This window comes from Crinia signifera, chromosome 5 (assembly GCF_055691185.1).
Source record: "Crinia signifera chromosome 5, ASM5569118v1, whole genome shotgun sequence".
NCBI classification, from domain to species: domain Eukaryota; kingdom Metazoa; phylum Chordata; class Amphibia; order Anura; family Myobatrachidae; genus Crinia; species Crinia signifera.
This window is the reverse complement of record NC_139221.1, coordinates 52,578,717-52,601,402: the sequence shown is the minus strand read 5'-3', so window position 1 is coordinate 52,601,402 and position 22,686 is coordinate 52,578,717. Positions and strand designations below refer to the sequence as shown.

Genomic DNA, 22,686 nt, shown 5'->3' with positions numbered 1-22,686 from the left:
ACGGCATACCTCCCAACTGTCCCGCTTTTCACGGGACAGTCCCTGTGTTTGGGATGTCCTACCAGGGGCCAGCAGTGTCGCATGGTGAGGGGGGGGGGGGCAGTTGGGAGTCCCCCTTGCCTGCGCATACCCACGGTGTCTATTCAGAGATGCAGATGGGCTGGGAGTATGGCCAGCAGCTTTCACAGTGCTGGCCATGCCTCCATAGTGATGGGGAAATGGGGGTGTGGCCTGCTGACGCGGCATCCCCGCGAGGCCATGCCCCCTTTTCCGTAGGTCATGCCCCTTTTTCGGGGGAGGACAAATGTTGGGAAGTATGAATATGGCAGTGGGTGACAGGGAGAGGCACAGGGTGACACTAAGAGGCAGGTAGACGAAGAGTGTGACAGGGAAACACGGGTGACAGGAAGAGGGTGACAGGGACAGCAGTGGGCTCCTTAGTTCTCAAGGGCCTGGTTGCACCGCACTTGCTGGAAGAGTATGCTGAGATGTGATGTTTCATAGCAGGCTACAAGCCTAGCACTACCGTTGATGATTATTGCAGTTAAGGGGTTAACTAAAGATTGCCCATAGTTAAAAAAAAAAACTACAGCAAGTGAAAGGTGTATCTAGATGGGAGCTTTAAATAGAAAGGACGAGAGGTGACTTACTCTCTTGGTTTCGTGCTCATGAGAATCCTCAGAGGTTTTCTGCTGTTCAAGCAAGTCCTTAGGAAACAATCCACTTCATGAAAGGGCCGCAGGAAAACAAGGTCACCATTTACAGCATAGATTTTCTTCCCAACCGCTATTCCTGACAACTGTTAGCAAATAAGACAGAAATAGTTCCTTTATTAAAGCAATGCTTTCCCTCACACAACGCAATACACAGATAGAGCACAGTGTGTCACAGCAACAACCCAGCTGGCGCGTTCCCCGCTACATTAAACAAGGTAATTACTGTCACAGACCACAACCTTTTTTTTTTATTAAAAGGAATAATACGTTGTGATAGGCTGGTGAAGATTAATTATAACTGGTTTGGTTTCAATGGGAAATTACATTCTAAACAGCATATGTAAAATTCAATTCTTGTAAATTTATCTTCATACGATCAGTATAATAACCTTTCACATCGCTAGGCCAGGTCCAACCCCAGACCGGTGCTTTCACATTAATCCCGCCGATCCCGGGATTGGCCACCCTTATAGGCATGCTGCATATCATTTTAAGCACCAGAAGCTGCTTGTGTGTCTTATTTGCATAACAATGCGAATAAGATGCATTTCATGGGTACAAATGTTCAACAATGACATGTACAGTACATGACCTATTTTGAGAGATAGGTCATGTATTGGGGTTTCTCCGCAGTCAACCAAAATTAAGTCCAGGAGCAGAGTGATGTGTCCCTCCTGTAGAGGGTCATGTTGGGAGGTAAGCCTGTAGTTCTACATGCGTGTGTCTCATCCCTCTGTCTTATTGTAAGGAACTTCCTCTGCAACATTAAATCTTTTTTTTTTTACTTCTGCATACTCTTACCCAAATGTGGATATTTTATTTTTTAGTCCTGTGGTTCCTGGGGACAACCTAAGCACTATTTAAACATACAGGGGCGCCCAGCGAATACAAGGCTGTATTTGAGATGCGGATATGCTATTTTGCACTTTTTAAGTGGCCTCCAAATAGTATCACAGCATTGTCAGCCGGGGAGCAATCTGTTATCTGTACATATATTTTTGCATGCACAATTATTGCAACCTACACAGGCTGGACACTGCCACTAAAAGGGGGTGTGACTATTCCCATTTTCATCTCGAGGGGCTGTGATTATGCCTCCTTGACAGGTCCAGGCCCCCAAAAATCCTCAGACAGGTCCACCCCCAAACGCCCTTCTCAGTGCCCCAGCAACCTATAGCAGCCACTCATATTGTAAATAATATTTGCACAGTTTAGTTAATAAAAATGTATGTTTCATACATTAATTGACTGGGTTTGTTGGAGGAATGTTACTGTTCTGAAGCAATTGTTCCACAATTACAGTATATTGAATCTGTTATGCAGCATTTAACAACATCATCAATTTTGGAGCTGTCTTACCTCCGCATTAGAACCTCGTTCAAGGTATTTAACAATTGGCACTTTATTCCTATCTTCCAAGCCCAAACCGTAGCTCCCATCACTGGGCTTTATCTGCAAAAACACATTTTTGGTAAATAATATTTTAACAAGAAATCCCCAAAACATGTTTGTTTATACAGACAGTGATCCCAAGCGCCACAGATAAGCAGCTACTCTATAGGTCACCCCTGTTAGCGGGAGACAAGGAGAGGTATGGATAAGAAGAGTTTATAGAGAGTGCTAAAGTGATCCACCACCTTATAGGTTTTTTAACCAGTTTTTCAAGTATGACAAAATGTATACAAATTTGAAAACTAATATTTAATTAAAAATCTTCACTTAAAATTCCATGATTGTCTTTATTAATTTCTTTCAAGATGATGCAACAACCCAACGCGTTTCGTCTTTAAAAATACTTCATCAGGGATTTTTATTACACAATAACAGAGAAATGATCTGAACAATGTGGTTAATACCACTCTTTTCAGAGGTTTCACAGTAATGGGTTAAAATATTATATTGGATACAACGTATGACCACTGTCTTATGGAGAGAGTATCCTTCTGTGGTCCAACAGCAAATGATTTAAATTGAAAAGAGCCCAGACGTTTTAGTGACCTGTCAAGTATGTATGGGAGTTGGGATAAACTTTTCCAATAGTAAGTGATACAGCACCTCAAGGATGTCAGAACCTGAAACAATGTATCAGTTCAGAAACCTTCCAGCAGACGCTGAGAGAGGGGAAGAGGTCAGGGGAGGAAAGGTAAGTCTGAGTGTCTGAGGATAGAAGTGGTATAGAGAGAGAATAGGAGAGGTTCCAGAACGGAACCTTGGAGGACACCTACTGTTGGAAGCACGCGTGTGTGTGTAGATTGTCTTAAGGTGCCCATACACGGTACAATCATTGCATGTGTTTTCGTCTAGATTGCATTGCATGCAAATCGCATTTGTGTGCAATGTGACGCAAGTACTATTTGAACTGTGGGATGGGATCTTCACGGGAGCACGCATCGTATCGCTCCCGCAAAATGCACCCTGTATGGTAGGATAGAATTAGCAAAGGGCCAAAGAAGATGAGTGTGCAACTGTAGAACTGGGGTAGCCAACTCCAGTCCTCGAGAGCTACTAACAGTTAATGTTTTCCAGATCTCCTCACAGAATCACAAGTGAAGTAATTAGCTCCACCTGTGGATCTTCTAAAATGTGTTAGTGAGTAATGAGTGCACCTGTGCAGCAGCTAGGTTGTCTGGAAAATGTGAATTGTTGGTAGCTCTCGAGGACTGGAGTTGGCTACCACTGCTGTAGAACCACAGGCACCAGTCAGCGTAGGGCCAGGTGGACCTGTGTGTGCTTTAAGATTGTGCTGGTGGAGGAGAGCGTGGTGTAATTTAACCATATTCTTTAACATTACATACCAGCAGAGATTTAGCAATTACATTCTCTACAATCTTTAGATCGTGTCTCATGAGTCTGTGTTTCATATTGGAGCCTTCCATCTCTTCATCAGAGAAGAATCGAAACAGCAGAGGTTCATCCTTGAACTCGCTCTTCTCCAACACTGCAAATATAGACCAAAAGTAAACTCAGGTAACAATCTGATACAATGGCATATATTCAATGCCGTGGGCGAGCGGTGACTGCGAGCAGGACTTTTTGCTCGCAGTCACCGCTCACCCTGTCAGTATTCAACTGACCCCCCTCATACGCAAATTCCCCCTCGCTCCGTTTTTTGAGCGAGGGGGAATTTGCGAATGTGCCTCCAAAAACTGCAAGAATCTAGGCTAATTACAGCGAGTTTGCGGCACTAGCCTCGGCTCTCGCAGTTTAGGGGAATCCTCGCCGTTCTGCGACTGCGAGGATTCCCCTGGAACGTTGCATAGTGCGAGCGACCGGCACGGGGGTTAAACTGCGAGGATCACTGGTTTTCTGTGATCCTCGCAGTTTAACCCCCTCACCGGCCGCTCGCACCGGCATTGAATACCTGCCACTGATTAGGAAACGACTACAGTACATGCTAAGATACTGTATGAATATTGACTTATTTAGTAATGCTAGTCTAAACTCCAAACAGAAAACTGGGACCGTGTAACAGATATTACACCCAAAGCATGATGGGGCCATTAATGTCCATAAAATAAAGGCGGTTATACTGTACTCCTATTAGAAATGTTTTAATCCAAAACTCCATGTAAAATCCAAATAATATATCTTATAAGTGCATGCAGTAATACTACTAATTATGATGATGATGATAAAAATAAATCCCACTTCATACCATGGTGCATGAATCCATTGTCACAAAGTGCTACACCCAGAATAATGGCTTCCTCTCTTGTCCGGCAGTCACCCTGTAATTTCATACATTCAACAAAAATATATTATAGTATGTACTAAGTAGCAAACACACAACAGCTGTTCCAAAAAAGGATTTTGATTTGCTAATTGTATATTTGTTTAAAACACCAATGACATTGATTTGTTCAACTGAAGCACTATTAGCTGTTTTACTATGAAAACTAATTATATGACACGTGATTGGAATTGCAGTGTACGGATGACTGTATTTAGGGCCTTATTCAGATCGCTTTGCTCGGACGCGAATTCGGGCAGTGTACCGATGTTGTGCGTATACATATGCACAGAACCATTTCTGCGCATGTATGTACGCAGAGAGCGTGCGAGAAGTCCAGTCACTGAGTGCTCACTCCTGGCCTTCTGAGAAGGGGGTGGAGAGGGGCGTTGCGCCCCAATCAGGGTCATTACCGTATGTTCCCATGAAAATGCAGGGCGTGTGTATGGAAATGCAGTCGTGACGTGCGTGCGGGGGCAGACAGCTGACTTAACCGGATGTCAGCTGCCCGCCCATATCCCTGCTTTTCTTCGTTCAAATGTACGAGTGGTCAATACCACTCGTGCATGGGCGAGCGCTTTCCACTTTTCCACAGAAAACATCACTTGTCCAGCGTCTGAATTCAGCATGCGAATGGGTGGCGCAGACAATCCATTCGCTAGGTGGAGTTTGGTACAATTGCTTCGGCCCGTGCACATGCCCGAGCGAAGCAATCTGAATAAGGCCCTTAGTCTAGTTATGAACTACTGTAGCATTCACTTGTCTGGCACTACAAGTACCAGCATGCACTGCGAGCAAACGTTTATGTCTATAATACCACAAATATGCATGGTGTTACAAATACGGCTAGTGTCCTCTGACGGCTATTAGTATCCAGGAAAATCAAGGAAAGCAATACTTTGTTTAAAATGTATATTAAAATAATGTAAATTTTAACTAATTTGTATTTATATTTAGGTTTTTTCATTCCTTCTGGTACTGACTTACAGAGCACTGAAAGTATTATTTATTTGTTACCAGTTATTTATATATCGCACACATATTCCGCAGCGCTGTACATAGAATATTTGAACAATCACATCAGTTCCTGCCCCAGTGGAGCTTACAATCTATATTCGCTACCACATACATATATTATAGGGTTCATTTTGTTGCGGGCCAATTAACCTAGCAGTATATTGTTGGAATGTGGGAGGTAACTGGAGTACCCGGAGGAAACCAACGCAAGTACGGGGAGAATATACAAACTCTACGTGGTTAGGGCCATGGTGGGAATCGAACCCATGACCTCAGCGCTGTGATGCTAACCATTACACCGTCCCTGCTGCCCTCCACTGACAGGTGGTATTATTTGCAAATCAGCATTGTTTAGCTGTCCTGGCAATGTTATTATTGAAAAAAATATATATATTTTCCAAAATCTTTACGAGCTTATATGTATTTTGCACTTCCGTATTTTTGCAGGAAAGGATACATCTATATATCTATAACTGCACCTTGGCCAGTGGACAGCATTCACTATCAATTACTGGGTTTACATCGAAAAACCATTTTTGGTAACTAGAGAGTGGGTGAAAATGGGTGTGGATTATTAGACAATCAATAGGTCTACTCCTAAAGGTCGACATCCACAGGGTCAAATGGTCAACCCTGGGTCAAAATGTCAACAGGAAAAAGGTAGCCACATGAAAAGTTCGACATGGGTTTTTCCCATTTTTTCCCCCCATTTTTCTTGGTGTCAATGTTGACAACTAGGCCCCCAATTAGTGCCATGCTTTGGGCTCCGTGCCTCACTGCCGACATAGATGTTGAAGTAAGAACAAGCCGGTTAAAAAAAAACATGAAAAACTCATGTCAGATGCCTACCATTTTCATGTCAAGATTTGGATCTCGTCAATCTTTTACATGTTGCCCTTTTGATACAACCTTTTAACCCTGTCAACTTATTGCATGTCGACCTTTCGGGGTAGACCTTTTGACTGCACAGATGGAGCCGCGGCCATCTTTGTGGCTCTTGTGGAATGGCTCGGGCGCCACAGCACGAATGAGGCATGCATGCGTGTGAGATGCTCACGTGTCCCTGCCCCAGCGATCGGCACGCTGAGACAGGTCATCTTGCCGTGCCGGTGCCAACAATGATCGTGGCTCCATCTGTATATCTAGACCAAACTATGGCCCTCCAGCTGTTGTAAAACTACACTTCCCATCATGCCTTGCCACAGTTATGCTAGTAGGGAATGCTAAAACTACGGCATGCTGGGATGTGTAGTTTCACAACAGCTGGAGGGCCGCAGTTTGGACATGCCTGATCTAGACACCAGATGAAAAGTTTGTCTCAACTTTATCTCAGTAATATCCTTATTTGTGCTCCACACTTTGCATTGTTTTTTTATTCTATGAACTTAGACCATGGGGTCCTCAAACTGCGGCCCTCCAGATGTTGTGAAACTACAAATCCCAGCATGCCTTGCCACAGTTTTGCTATAAGGGAGTGTTAAAGCTGTGGCAAGGCATGCTGGGATTTGTAGTTTCACAACATCTGGAGGGCCGCAGTTTGAGGACCCATGACTTAGACTATGGTGTAGAATTCAGTATTCCTTCTTCAAAAGCCAATTTGACAGAAAAAATGTAGATTCTGCCAATTTTATAACAAATCTGATTCCAATTAGTATGACATCGATTGTTCTCACCTGAGCTATAAGCCAGTCAATCAACTTGTTGGCCATGACCACTGATTTATATGTCCTAAGGTGGTAGTCTTTATCTCTGAAAAGGAAAAAAAAAAAAAGCTAATTACGGTACTGGACTGTATAAAACAATATGGAAATACACAACTCCCCTTCCTAATAATAGAATTGCTGACATAATAATACCATATTTTATTATTCATCATTTACTGGTACTTTTAAATTAATTGTCAACATAAATCTGCACAGCTAATCTTAAAATTAAGAAATTAAGCACATTTGCATTTGATAGCATTGGGATCTGTGGAATTCCCATACCGTGTTGAGTGCCAGAAATTCAAGTCAATATTAAAGGCGCAATAAATGGCACTCCAATCCAAATTGATGCATATAAAAAAATGCAATGTCTCAGATACACTTTTTCAAGTAATATCATATATATATATATATATATATATATATATATATATATATAAAAACACATTTATATACTGTATATACATACTGTAGTATCTTCACTGATCTCTATCCACACTCCCTCCCGTCCGCTCCATCGCTGACCGCCGACTGACCTCTCACCTAATCACCTCCTCCCACTCCCGTGTCCAAGACTTCTCTCGCGCTGCCCCCCTGCACTGGAACAACCTCCCACCACCCATCAGGCTTTCTGATTCCCTTACCTCCTTCAAGCGCTCCCTCAAAACCCACTTTTTTCGACTAGCCTATCCCTCCTCCTAACCTCTTTTGATCCTCCTATCCTGCCTCCGTTCCCCTCCGTTCCTACTTATCCTATTGTTTTTCGTTCGTCCACCCACCTATTTTTAGTATGTTAACTCTTATGAGTAGGGTCCTCCTTCCTCACGTACTCACCCTACCTCTTTACCTCACCAGCGCTCCTGCCCTGTTCTTCCCTTCCTCTACTTCATCTTCAGTCTCCTCGACAATTTTGACACCTACTTCAGAACTGATGCTGATTTTAGTTCTACCAGCTATACCCCTATTTATACTTTATTTTTTAACACACCCTGTACGTTACCTTGTAATTTGTTTTTTGTTTGCTATGTACGGCGCTGCGGACACTTTGCGGTGCCTTATAAATAAACGTACTACTACTACTAGTATACCCGCTGGCTGTTTGGTGCTGGTTTCTGAAATACTCATTTTGTCCCACATATTTTAGGAACTAGGATCACAGCACGAGCATCACGCTGGTTATAGAAATACAAGGGGAACCCATTTCATGTTCCCCCTGTATTTCTGCAACCAGAACCGACTGAATTCCCCCCCTTTTTTTTTTTTTTCATTATTTTTCTATTTTTTATACAGAGAAACATTGCACAGATCTGTCTGATCTGTGTGATGCTTCAACCTCATCTGTAATTGGCTGCCGGCAACCAAATACGAATCAATTCACCATCGGAAAATATGAATCCGGAGAATATGGCAGCTTTGTAAATTCGTTGTATTCTCCGTTCGTATTTTGGGCTGATTAAAGCCAATCCTGGTCGCACCCTTAAGTACATGGGATCGGCCGGAATTGGCCGTCTTATTATATTTCCCCCCCAACATCACTCTTGGCTAAGCATTCGCAATAGGCATTTTGTCTTTCTGTCTCGGTGGCAACTTTTTGAAAGCAGGTAACTGATTAACGATAAATCACCTTTAGTGAAATATGGTGACAAAAACACTGTTCTCATACATATTTTTATAAAATTATAATTGTATTGGTAATGTGCGCATGTGTGCAACCTACACACTGTGACTTCTGCTCTGCCATATATCAAAAAATATCACAGCATGAACAGAATTAGTCTGCCTTTATGAACAATTTGTGGAAATTCTAAATATCCAAAAATTAAAATTAACAGTATTACAAAGTATGATTTATAATAAGAAAAACAGTGGCCAAGGTTAGTTAGCTGTGTCAGCTACAAGAATTCACACATTGCCTGAAAGACGTTTAGCTAATCAGGAATGGAAAGAACTGCTGAAATAAGCAAATTGTTTCATTTACATGTTCGCTCAGGGAAATGTTGGGTCACAGATTACAGAACAATTATATGCATTTACCAGCAGGTTCACTAACTGGGGAGACATAATACTTACTTCACATAAGTTTGCAACATTATATTCAGCTAGAACCATATTGCCTGTGTGTAAAACACAATGCTGTCTTTCTCGGTAGGTGTAGGCATTTTTATTCCCCTAATAGCACATTGCTGTCACATTCATTATATTCTTAATATTACGCATACTTGCCTACTTTTGAAAACTAGTTTCAGGGAGATTATAGTTTGTAATAGAATTGTGCACAGCGCCCCATTGAGGGGGCGCGTCATGCTCCACCCAAAGGGCGTGTCTAGTTCCATATATAGAAAAATTGTGATGAGAGATTGTGAATGTGGCACCTAGAAGCGTGGGTGTGTACTGCTACATTGATGCCCTGCCCTGTGTTCTCCCTACAGTGAACAGTAACTTGAGAACCGTGAAATGCCTAGTACCATATATAGGGGGTTATTCTAGTCCATTCTTTCTGACAAAATCCTTCTTAGATGGACAAAACTATGTGCACTGCGGGTGGGGCAGATGTAACTTGTGCAGAGAGAATTAGATTTTGGTGGGGTTTTTCTTCAAAGTGAGATCTATATTGAAGTGTAAAATCATGCAGTCAGTATTTTCCCTGCACAGAAACAAAATAACTCACCCAAATCTAATTCTCTCTGCACATGTTACATCTGCCCCCCTGCAGTGCACATGGTTTTGTCCATCTAAGAAGGATTTTGTCAGAAAGAATGAACTAGAATAAACCCCATAGTTATGCTTAAAGTGAGGTATATTCTCCTTTTTGGGTGGAAGGAGCACAAAGGAAACTTTCGCCCTAAGCTTCACGGGGTCTAGAACATCACGGGGTCTAGAACTACACGGGGTCTAGAACCATTCAAATTTCCACTCCAAGTGACAAGATTTTATAGCCCCGATGATATACTGCTAAGACATTCTCTCCAAATACTTAAGTGAGGTCTCAGTGCTGATATGTGTAAATATGATTTAAATGGGATTGGCTTTTATCTTTCACTGACTTTGTAGGCCACGCCCCCTTGCCGCCAGGCCAAGCCCCCTAATTTCAGGCACATGTTGATGTCCCTCCTGCCGTGGATTAGAAGTTGGGAGGTATGGGTTGCTAGGGGCCCAAAGCATATACTTGCACCTGGACCTACTCATCGCTAGTTCCGCCACTGCCCACCATGCTAGTCTATTTAGGTTTGCTCCTTGCTTGTTTATTTTATTAATTTTCTTCAATTTATTTGTGTCCTCCTTTTCATTGTTAAAAAGTGGTCACCTTATTAATATGGAATACCGATACATAGAATATCCATTGAAACCTATTTCCCCTTTACATATCATACCATATTGCTGGGCATTATACAGTATGTAAGATTAATTGCACATGAAGTACTGTAAAAGTAGTTACACAGTATGAAAGCAGATGGAAGGCACCGCTGTGCTGTACAACACATGATACCTATAGTACTACAGTAGCATTAGACACGTTTTAGTAACATACCTACCTTATTACTGGTGTAAACAGGCTGTGCAGGCGGCAGTATAGTCTAACACCCTGTAATGGACAGATACTGTTAATTAATACAAATGACTGTATTACATAATTGAATGCAGTTTTTGTTGTTTTGTCAGTTTATAAAGAATTCTGACCAAATAACCAGTTCAGCAGTCCAGATGCAGCACTGATATCCAAGCCTGCTCTTACCATGAGCCATACTTGCCTACTTTTGAAACTAGTTTCAGGGAGATTATAGTTGGTATTATAATTTTGCACAGTGCCTCAAAGGGGGTGCCTAGCTCCATATATGAAGAGATTGTAAAAAGAGATTGTGAACGTGGCACCTAGAAGCGTGGATGTGCACTGCTACATCTGAGAGGAATCTTAAAATGACTTATATCCAATTGTAGATGAGCCCCAAAGCAGGGATTGTTCATCTATTGTGTTTTACTTGTGGTTTCGTATAAATGGCCACATAGCCATAGGGATCATTGTGTTTTATCACCAATGCTGGGAAATGGCGCTGATGATTCAGTGTAACTGTATCTATTTCTCATTCCTTTTTTCACAAAAATGTAACAGCTTCACAATGCGGGCTGGGTGAAATGAGGGAGATTGCTAGACTTATCAGGGAGAGAGGGAGATGCTGTTATTTCAGGGAGTCTCCTGCAAAATGGAGAATAGTACATATCGAGTAATGATATGTCCTCTGCCTTTCTTGTTCAGCCCCCTTATGTCTATATAGTATATGTTCACCTGCGTTAGGAGGTGAAACCAAATCCCAGAAAACAGCCCCACTTTCCAGAATCAGTGTGTTTTCAGGATGATAATTTTTTTTTATTGTTGAGGTGGTGGGGGGGGGGGGGTAACCCTGGAAAACAATATTGGAAATACCCTCTATCGTAGTCTGACTGAAAATGCTGCAATTAAGGGGGTTATTCTGATTTAAGCGGTCCGCCGGGCTTTCCCACGGGGGAGCGATTTTTTAGTGTTTGCGCATGCAGCCGGTATATGGGGGACTTGCAAAACTCAGGACTCAAAATTCGTAGCCTTGCCAGTCAACCAGAATAAGGTCCTCAATGTGAGCATTTCCTATCATGATAATATTTTACGGTAATTACCTTCGATATCACATCCTGCATTTCATTTCTTGGGTAGTAGGTGCCATCATCATAACGAAACCTATACAGCATCTGCTCAGATTTAAACTGGTGCTTATCTGAAACTAAGGGAACAAGAAGAAAGCTCAGTATAAACAAAATGTACTCTTACCCCCTCTAGGTACAGTGGTGGACTGGCCTACTGGGGCATAGGGAAAACACCCAGTGGTCCCCGCCGCCTGGGGGCCCACCTATAATTCTAGGGATCAGGTTCCAGACTTTACACATGAATTATTCATTATACATATGTTACATTATACTGTATAGGACTATGGTGTTCCACAGTGCATTCAGGGCCGGTATAAAGCTTCTCAGCACCCTAGGCGAAAGATCAACCTACTGACCCCCCATTCCCCCCCATACTGCCGCCAATAACCACTAAGGCCTACTTGTCTAACATTCCGGAATGGCTGAATGACAAATTGTGTGGTCCTCCCAGCCCCCTGGGAAGGTGGGCGAGTCCCCTCCTTTCCCTGGAGGCCTCCCTTTGCCTCCCACAACAGAGTACAGGGGGCAGCAAAATAGGGAAGTATGCGTCAAGGGTAAGTATGGAGATGAGGTCTAAGAAGTTCCACAGCAGCCACCCGCATTAAGTATAACAAGGATCTTCATATACATCCTTGATATTTTGATCCATATATCCTTGATATTTTGAGAGGCAGACTTGGTAGTCCCCCCCCCCAGATACCGGCGCCCTAGGCAGCTGCCTAAAGGTAGAGCCGGCCCTTAGTGTATTGCTGTTGTTAATCTAGTACATTATCATGCATTCACTAGCGTATATTTTACTAAGCTATACTCAGTCTAATGGATAGCCAAACTTCTGTCGCAGCTGGCCACACCCCTTCTGGAGACTGGCCACATCCCTAAAGTGGGCAGTGAGCAATTTCAGCCAAATTCGGGCTGAAACTGGAAATGGTGCGAGATCAGGTGCACACTATCACACACTATCACTATACTTTCTGTTATATACATGCATACACAGTTTCTCCATATTACTGTTATTTCACTCTCCTTGGTTTGAACTGTGGCCTTTCTACCATAGGCAATGATCTTGCAGATCACGCTCTGTTTCGCCAACTCTCTGCTGTGTACTTGCTCTGATTTCTTTTTCAAAACCTAATTACTCAGTGTTTACACCTGGGCTTCCCACTTGGCCAATCAAGGAAGTGACTAGAATTTTCCTGCTATTTAACAGCTGTCACACACTACCCCGTGCCCTAGGTTACCTTGCTATGCTACCATTAGAATAGTTTCCTTGCTGTTTCTGACTTGGCTGGAAATTTGCCTGCCCTGACCCACACCTATTCCTGATGTTGCTTTGCTTCTGCCTGCCTTAACCTTTCACATATTGTATTTTAGTTTATTCTGCGATTTAGTGCTTTGCTATAGTTTCTGAATATGCCCAAATATTAAAATCGCTATTTGGTAATGCAAGAGCCTTATGAAATGAAATTCTGATTTTCAATACAGGATTACAGAAAAAAAAACAGATAACTAGGTTTCCATGAAGAGTCATTTTCACAAGGAAGATTTCTGAAAACCTCAGGAATGTAAAAAAAAAAAGGACTCAATGTGAAAGTTTGTTTATATATGAAAACACAAAATAAATCTGGAACAATAAATCAATTAAACTGACAAATCTGTTTAGTACAGAACAGAATTATGCTCTGTTGACTTTACACATACAATCTGTGCGAGAATGCTGACCTTAGACCTTAGAACAGTGATAAAGCAATGAACCTAGTTATGCAAGGAAATATTTAGCCAATTAGAAGAGTTGAGCCCTTTTTAGACCGGCGACCTGGCAATTACCAGGCATTTTGAGTGCCTGGTATGCAGTCTTGCCCCCGTTTACACTGAGCAGCAAATTACCAGGTTAAAAATTTCAACCTGGTTGGTAATTTGCTGAATTACACAGGTATTTCTTCACTGTAAAAGGGTCAACTCGGGTCGCAAATCCAGCCAGGGTCGGCAACTTGGGATTTAACACCCAGTATGACAATGAACAAATTACTGGGTAGAACGGCTTCACCCGGTAATTTCATGTTCGGTGTAAAAGGGGTATTACTTTTTTTCAGCTGTTAAGTGTTAATAGCATGTCTGGTAGCAGTGCACCAGGGCCGGCTCCAGGCACGCTCGATAGGAGCGGCCGGGCGCCAGGCCTAAAGAGCACATAAAGCTCCCATCGAGACCTAACTAGTGCTACCCAGCTCGCCCACCTGCCACTAGGGATGGCCATCGAAAACATTGATGATTAGAAAACATCGATGGTTTATGGCCGATGTCGAATAGTTTAGACATCGATGGGGGAGAGCCATGTCAAGCTTAAATGAATAGTTTCATTTTTGATTTTTCCACAAAGTGCCGGGACACGGAGCATAGCTCCGCCCTCGGCACCTGTGAAGCCCCGCCTCTGTATTCTGTTTAGTCCACAGGCCAATCAGTCAAAGACAATGGATGACAATCAATGTGTAAAAACATTGATGGTCATCCATTGCATAGTTATGAACCATCGATGGCCCTTTTGCCATCGATGGCAAAGGCAACGATGGGCATCCCTACCCGCCAGCGAACAGCACCCTGCCCCCCCCTTCAGTGTCCTGTCCAACCACAAGTGAACATCGCACAGTGCCGCCCGACCCACCCACCCGACAGCAAACAGCACACAGCAGCAGTGCTGCACCTGCGCTGCCTCCTTGCCTGTTCCACGTTCAACGGTGATATGGATGCGGGCGGGGCAGCTCCTCCTATTTGCATGTGTAATGAGCGCCTGGCCACCGGGACGTCAAGATGTGGCGCCACTGTGCTCATTACATCATGCATATTGTGCAGTGTGCTGGGGCAGGACGACGGAGCTGAGCAACAGCAGGGGGTCCATCGGACATCTTGGTTGCTTGGCACAAACCCCCTTGGCAACGAGCATAAAACCTCCTTGGCCTCAAGCAGGAAGCCTCTGTCATTGAGTGCATAACCCCTGAAATCAAGCATGTAACTCCTGGCATTGACAAAGAACCCCTTAGCAATGAGCATGTAGGTTTGTGACACTTATGTGCCATAATATGTAATGGGCATCTCAGTGTGTGGCATATCTGTAATGGGCATCACCGTGTGTGGCATATGTATAATGGGCACCACTGTGTGTGGCATATGTATAATAAGCATCATGGTGTGTGGCATATGTTTAATGAGCATCACAGTGTGTGGCATATGTATAATGAGCATCACGGTGTGTGGCATGTTTACAATGATCATAACGGTGTGTGGCATTGGCATAAAGGGCATCACGGTGTGTGGCATATGTATAATGGGCATCACTGTGTGTGGCATATGTATAATGAAGCACAGTCGGGGGGGGGGGGGCACTTCAAAAAAATCTCGCTCAGGGTGCTAGTAGGCCTTGAGCGGGCCCTGCAGTGCACACACCAATGCCAGATATTCCTCCATTGAAATGGACAACTTCCGGAATGCGGGACTGTTTAACAAGTGAACTGAATAACCCTTTTCACTCTAAGGGAATTCAGAATAATATTACCATTGTGTATCACAGTACCAAAATATATTGTGAGAGAAACAGATGGTTCATTTTGATTTGTTTCAAGAATTCTATTTTCAGAACAAAACAGCTGCAGACACTTGTTAATGAAACTGGTCTGTTTTGCCTACACACTCACTCGCTCTTGTGAAATGACTGTCTCTTTATGAGTTCAGTTAATCATTTTGTTTCTGAAAACCCATAGTAATAAATCTCTAAAACAATTACATATCAGCATTTTACAGTTTGGCAGCCTGTGATGGATAGCGAGTGACAACGTAGATTTTCGGAATAGTTCTCATTTTATTTTGTAGAAATATAAGCTTAGTAATATATCCCCAAAGCCGGTATAATTCCCTAGCATTCATCGAAGTGGGGTTTTGGGGAAGTTTATATTATAGTGACAAATGCTGGGGGGTGTTCCCAGAAGTAAAGATAGAGTAGAATGAGAACTCTCAGGGAAAGCGGAGACCCACTTTTACAATCGACGTTATTTAGCTCGCCACACTTTATAAAATCTACTCCATGCCGACGTGGATAGTGGGGGTATGAAAAGGTCGGGAGGACGCGTAATGCGTCCCCCTCGCAGGGATCGCTGCGCTCGCCATGCTTCCGGCTGGCATGGATACTGGGGGTTTCAAATGGAGGCATTTGCTGGGGGGGCGTAGGACGTGAGGTGTTTGAGCTCCCCGGCTATATATCCTGAAAACCCCATCCTGCGCCTGGGCAACACTAAATACTGCCCCGTATAGCTACTATAACTGGTGCTGCACCCGGTGAGCTCTCTATACATACGGTCTGCTGATTCCGGAGCCGGCGGGACCCGGTGGAAGACTGCGGCCTAACATCCCTTACTGCCGCACCCGCCGAACATCCGGTCCGGCGCACCACCCGATTCCAGTGCAGTGGTGTTGGGTGAGTGACGGAGACCCGGTGAGAGGACTGGACCACACTGCCTGGTGATCTCCTGGCGGTCCCCCTCTGGGAGGCTGCCTGTAGTTTGGCACCTGGGACGGTTGTGCTTCGAGTCCCCGGCGGCCATTTTAGACCTCATACGTCCACGCAGCTCCATAGCCCAAACACATAGATGGCTACATCCTGCTGATGGTGGTCTGCCTGTATTACTCTGCGCCTGCCAGCCTCTCCTCCTGTAAGGCAACTCTCTACAGCCGAACTGTCTGCCGAGCTTGAACAGGCCACATCTGTCATCACTTTGGGACCCTGCAAAGTGCGAAAAGCTGCCTGGCCAGTACATCTATAGCTCCATTGCTCTTTGTATCCAGACCCCCTTTTTATATAAAGATCTGCTTTCCGACTGGTTCTTCTGTGACACAAGGTATTTGAACGCTATCCTGCCCAGACACTTGGTGGTTACTGGTGGTGTGCTAGCCACCACCATTTTACCATTACCGTTACTTTCCACTCAACCACTAATGATGTCAGGTTTCGTACTGCAACTCCTTCAGGCCATCAATGCCTCCACTCAGAGGCTACTTGCCAAATTTGAAGCTACGGCGGCTGTGCCTATGGATCCTGATAATGGGGCCTCCGTGTCGCCTGCACCGGCTCTGTGTCAAGAGCCTCCTGTCAAAGAAACTGTGCTTTCAACGTTCCCTAATACCATCCTAACTCCTGTGATTGAAGTCTATTTTAAAACCCGGTTTGCAGCTACAACATTGAAGTTTAAGCTATGCACCTTTCTATCTAAGTGTTCCTTGTGTGTCTGTCCCTGGCTTGGAGGTGCAATTTTGGGACTATCCTTTCTGTATTTTTATTCTTTTATGCATTTTTGGGTATGCGGGGACAGATTTGTTATTCTTCTGCTTATGCAAGGGCTAAAAGATTGGGCAGATTAATATTCTAAGCTCATATGCCCACATTTATTATGTATACCTATACATTTTTCCTTCTCTACTCTTTAATATTTTCCGTGCTGATGTACAAGTTTATATCCTGATATTGTTTTTTGTTTTTTTATGTGTGATTTTTCTTACGTTTGCCCAGACTAACTCTTTAACTTGCTCTATTTTGGAATATGTCCTACTTTATGCCTTTTGACGATTTCCGCTTGAAGTACATCTCCTTTTGTCTTATCCTAAGTGAACTCTGCCATACTTTAGTTGTGGTACTCCATTATCCTCGCATTTTTTCAGTGATGGGGGAGTTGGGTCTATCACGGCTGTTGTTTTGCTCACCCGATGCTCAAATGTTCTTCGTTATACTAGATTACCAGACATATGTATCTTACCATATGATTGTCATTTACTCTGCTATACTACCCAGTAATGGATGTAACTGGACACTCTACTATATTGTATGTGCTGTGCCACTGCCCCTGTTAGTGCTAGATAGTTTGGGAACTGTTAAGGGATCCAAGTACACCTTAGTTGGGGGTGGGCAGTACAGGATGGGGGGTTAAAGGGAAGGTTTATTTTGGGGTAAAGGGATGGGTTGTTTTGGGTAGATTTAGATAAATAGAGGGTAGGGTAGGTTAGTGATATAGGACGTTAGTAACCAGACGCTCAAAATCCTCTTTTTCTATATGTTGCGGCTTGCAAGTTTCAATCTCCTTCTAACTACAACTGGTCACGGAACGGTCGTTATACGCCAACTATGCTACATGGTACTCTCTCACTATGCTGCATCCTTTTTGAGACTGTCTGACCGAATGGCGCCTTCGGGTATTGGCTTTATCTTCAACCTGAATGTAATACATTGTGACTTGGGCCCTTATTCTGATTGATGCGTACTTTTCCGCATACTTTCGGATAGCGTCTTTATGCGCATGCGTGGAGAACGCAACGCGCATGTGCCATGCATTGACTCCGTACCTGTTCGGCCAAATCCCGTACAAAACTGTGCACCGCAATCAGTCTGGAAATATGGGCGTATTATGGGCGTCATGCGGAATGACACATGGGCGTAGTTTCAAAGTGGGCAAAACTGGGAGGAAACATGGGCGGACACGGGGGAGTACACTTATGTTGGGGGGCGTGCATTCGGATAGCACTCCGAATGCACGCGAACAAAACCGATAGAAATGTGCGGTGTCCATAAGTCAAGTATTGCTTTGCGGAAACCACTCGGTCTTGCGGTAGGCGAACGGAACGTCTAATGACTACAAGCATTAACACCTGAACCCAATACAATCGACTCCTTTACTCATTACTCACTAATAGGACGCTTGTCAGTGCTTTAATTGAAACCATTGCTGCTTCAATTGCTGTAAGGGTTAATGTGTGCAATGCATGTGTTAGGCATGGTTGTAAGGATATATTGGCATATAATTGATTCCAATTCCAAATAAACATTTTTTTATGAGGATAGGTAATTGAATAAGTGGGTCATGTGATGTATTGCAGAATAGACATAATAGTGGGTAGTTTTGCGTAATACACCGCTTCCGTGCGGACGGACCGCTTGCCATCCGTTCGGATGCGGTATTCCCGTGCATACTCTGTAATACCGTGCAGAATCTGAGTGTTTCCCCCGCACACGCATGGTTTGTATGTCGTCCGTAAACACGCCCTGTTCTTAAAGAGTGAGCCCGTCCGAATGCGGAGGACACGTGGGCGTTTCTACGGACGATGGCCGCACGCGGCAGCACAGCGTGGCGTGCGGACCGCACCGTAAGAATTCGGGAATATCCGCATCAATCAGAATAAGGGCCATAATGCTACCCATGCTGCATTGTACACGGTTGGTATATATTTGCTCCTTTGTACGAAATTATCTAACAACAGCGTAACTCTAACCCATATGTATGCAATGCCATGTATACCACGTCTGGTTTCTATTTTTCTTCCTTATTGTCAAAACCTTCAATAAAAATTACCGAATTAAAAAAAAAAAAAAAAATGGAGGCATTTGCTAGTATGTAACATGGAGCACTGGCAAATGCCTCCTTTATTGTGCTGCACTTGCGGCAACACCCCAACTTTGTGCAGGAGATGCATGCACTACCAAACCCCTAACCCTGTCGACAAGGTTGCTGTACCCTGCCACAATACTTACTGAGACGCAGGAGCATCTAAGACGCTCCTGTGTCTCAGACAGACGGAGCGCCTCTCCGCCGGCGCCCGCATTATGCCCTCTTAGCCTACTCTGAGAGGGGATCATGCGGGTGCCGGCGCTGTGTGAGAGGCGGTCAATAGGCTTGCCAGGGATGCCGGGGACAGAGCTGCAGCTCCCGGGGACAGTACAGTGACTAGCTGTCTGAGGGGAACACTACGTTGACTACACAGGGCTGCCGCGGAGTCACTACGCTGACTGCGCTAGGCAGCCGTCGGGCTACGCTGACAACGTAGCTTAGCCTACGATGAAAAGCCGGGCGCCATGATAATACACAAGTACCTTTTTTTTGTTTAAAGATTCATTATTCTTTACAAAACAAAATATCTGTGTTTGCGGGTATAGTGATAATAGCTTAGTTTAGATTCTGTCATGTGTGATTGTTGTGTGATTGTCATGTATCGGGCAGCAGAAATAGACAGGAAATCACCACATGTAATAAAAACAGTATTAATGATCATTTCTGGCATGAAACAAAATAGCTATTAGCCTCACTTCAGTAGAGTACATCAAGTGCTAGACAAGCAATTACGTTACAGTATGTCTGTGCACACTGTTCATTAAGACATCACCCAAGTACAAAGAAAATGTATTCTAAACAAGTGAATATATTACACATTAAGTATCAACACTACTATTCAGACAGTACAAAAACCATAACTGTCTGCGAGCAATTACATAATTATCTCTGGTTTGCTGCAAAACATTAAAAAATGTGTTTGTAGGTGGAGGGGGTATTTTGTGGCTGGCTTGTGTCATCTGTACGTGTTATGTTATATATTCTTAACATATGTATTATAGTTGACAGTAGCTTTCAGTAGAACTTAATGATATTTTATTGTTTTTTTAGAAATGTACATATTTATTTAGGTTTGTTTGCTAAAAATTATCTTTTAAATCCATAACATTGTCTATAAAATGGAGATATATATTCTACGCACTTAACCAAGTTATATTTTTTCCAAACAAATTGGAAAATGAGATTCAAAAGAAAGTCACTGTTCGAAAGACCTGCTTTTACTACAGTTACTGATTTTATTAATATTGAATTGTATTAAATACAAGGAGTTGTACAAATTTGGGCCAGGCTCGATATGTAAGTCGTTAAACAGGACAGCTCAATGTTAGTGCCGCAATATTTACCATGATGAATTATTCCATTCTCCAGTAAAGCTTGGCCAAGATTAACACCTTCCTCTGGCTTATGAATTTCTCCGATTTCCAGTAACCACTCCACAAATTCACTGCAAAGTACCAGAAATAAATGAAGAAATAATTATAGGAACTGCTCACTTTTCTCATCACCTCTACTCAGCTGTGCCCAACTCGGAGGGGATAAGTGGTACCATTGTGGAGCTGCAGTTACGGTATGGCCACGTCAGTCTAGGCTAATGTATAAACATCCATTTCTGCCTTTCTGCATTGGTTGCTTATTCCTAGAAGCTGAAATATCAACTTGGTGTATAATCTAAATTAACCATTTTTACTGATCATTTATGAGAAATATAAAAAATATATAATATATATATATATATATATATATATATATATATAATAAAAATCTAATTATTTTTATCCTTTATTTATATGGCGCTACAAGGGTTTGTTTGGCCTAACAAAGTACATAAACAAATAGGCAAAACATGAAAACACTGACTTACAGTACAAGACAATGGCCGGTATTCAATCTGACATTCCGACTGTGGGAACGTCCCGACAGTCGGAATCCTGGCCCGTTTTTGCCCAGCTTGACAGATACTCGACAGGCGGAATTCAATGTTCTGCCTGTCATGAGGCAGAAAGTGGGCGTGTAAGCGCAAATTACATTTGACAATACATGGCCGTTTCCAACAAAACAGATCCAACTTGTTTTAAAGTCGGATCTGTTTTGTTGAAATTCGCATTCAATGCTGTCAGAACAGCAGCATTAAATAGGCGGTAGCTGCTATTTCCCCGTCACTCAAATAAGCGTCAATGTGGCAGAAAACAAGGGTTAAGAGCTGTTGTAGGGAGTATGGAGTAAGAGATTTTCTGGGGGTGACTAGTCGCACAGAAAATATCTGGGGTTTATATTGGGTGGACCCCTCGTAGTCCCAGTCCCAGCTACCTAATCCGTCTCAGCCTGAGACGCAGTGTTTAACACTGAACACTGCGCATTATCAGGCAGACAGGGTTTTGAGAGTTAAGTGGTGTACCTTCACCGCTGTCACTCCTAGCAGGCAAGCCTCAGCGGCTGACGCTTACTGTTGTGTTAACCTCCGTCTGAGCGCCACAAGCTCACGGCCACCAGGGAACAAGGAAGCATAATTTACCGCTGCTGCACAATAAAAGGCTACCCTTAACCTTATACTTAGAGACAGGATTATATGCATTTGCACATTTCCATATGTATTTGCATATTTTGCCCATTCACACTGGTTATTGCATATTTTACCTAAAATCTAGTGATGGTGAATATTTTTCCAAAGGGGGGTACTTCACGTATTAAGCCCCGCCCCATTTCCACTCGCAAATCCACCCGACAATAGGTGCGCAGTGTGGGGAACCTTGGATGTACGCTACGTCTGACACTGCTCTAGGCTGCCAATCCATTTTAATAAAAGTCAGTTGGGGCGGATGCCGTCACAAAGCTCCTGGCCTGTGACTTTGCAGCAAGAGATAGACTTCTGCAGCAGAGGAGGCGGGCGGAAGGGTTGTGACATCACGTGGGGCGGAGGAAACGCCAGGTCACAGTGAGTATGCGGCACAGGGAGGAAGCCTTCCACTGCGCCACCCTCACATGCTATGCTGACATTTGATCCATCGGCGCTGGAGATGAGGGTAAGTGTAGTTGATGCCAGAAGAGCATAGGATGCTGCAGTATGCTGTAAGTGCTAACAAAATTCAAATCATGCCCAGTTACCTCAGTGGATGTGGAACGGTCCTAACAGACAGTGTAAAGAATGGTGGGCTTAGAAAATAAACCCTAGCTGTTCCAGGAATATACAGAAACAGACACGAGCACATGTGCTACTCTGTGCCACGGGTGTAGCCTCTATGAAATTCTATCGGCGAGCATATGTGAGTGCCATAGTAAAGTGCCCACTAGTAGTGCCAGTTGTTTTTTTTTGCGAATAGGACACATCATGGCAAAGCTGAGCATGGATACCTCTGTAAACCGTGAACTATCTATAATGGGTGTAGGGCATTACTTACCTCCTGCCTATCCCGCAGCTTGTGCTGTTAGTA

General features: G+C 43.5%; 1 protein-coding gene across 1 annotated transcript in view; it reads right to left on the bottom strand.

Moving 5' to 3' along the window:
• The window catches only part of PREX2 (phosphatidylinositol-3,4,5-trisphosphate dependent Rac exchange factor 2), a 284,012-nt gene that overhangs the window by 160,138 nt on the left and 101,188 nt on the right, over positions 1–22,686 (bottom strand). The window contains exons 11-18 of the mRNA XM_083187220.1: positions 20,602–20,702; positions 11,817–11,920; positions 10,703–10,752; positions 7,137–7,212; positions 4,372–4,444; positions 3,512–3,654; positions 2,076–2,168; positions 651–799 (exon numbers count right to left, since the gene is read on the bottom strand). Of these exons, the coding sequence (XP_083043346.1) occupies positions 651–799; positions 2,076–2,168; positions 3,512–3,654; positions 4,372–4,444; positions 7,137–7,212; positions 10,703–10,752; positions 11,817–11,920; positions 20,602–20,702 (789 nt within the window). The remainder of the gene's footprint in view (positions 1–650; positions 800–2,075; positions 2,169–3,511; positions 3,655–4,371; positions 4,445–7,136; positions 7,213–10,702; positions 10,753–11,816; positions 11,921–20,601; positions 20,703–22,686) is intronic.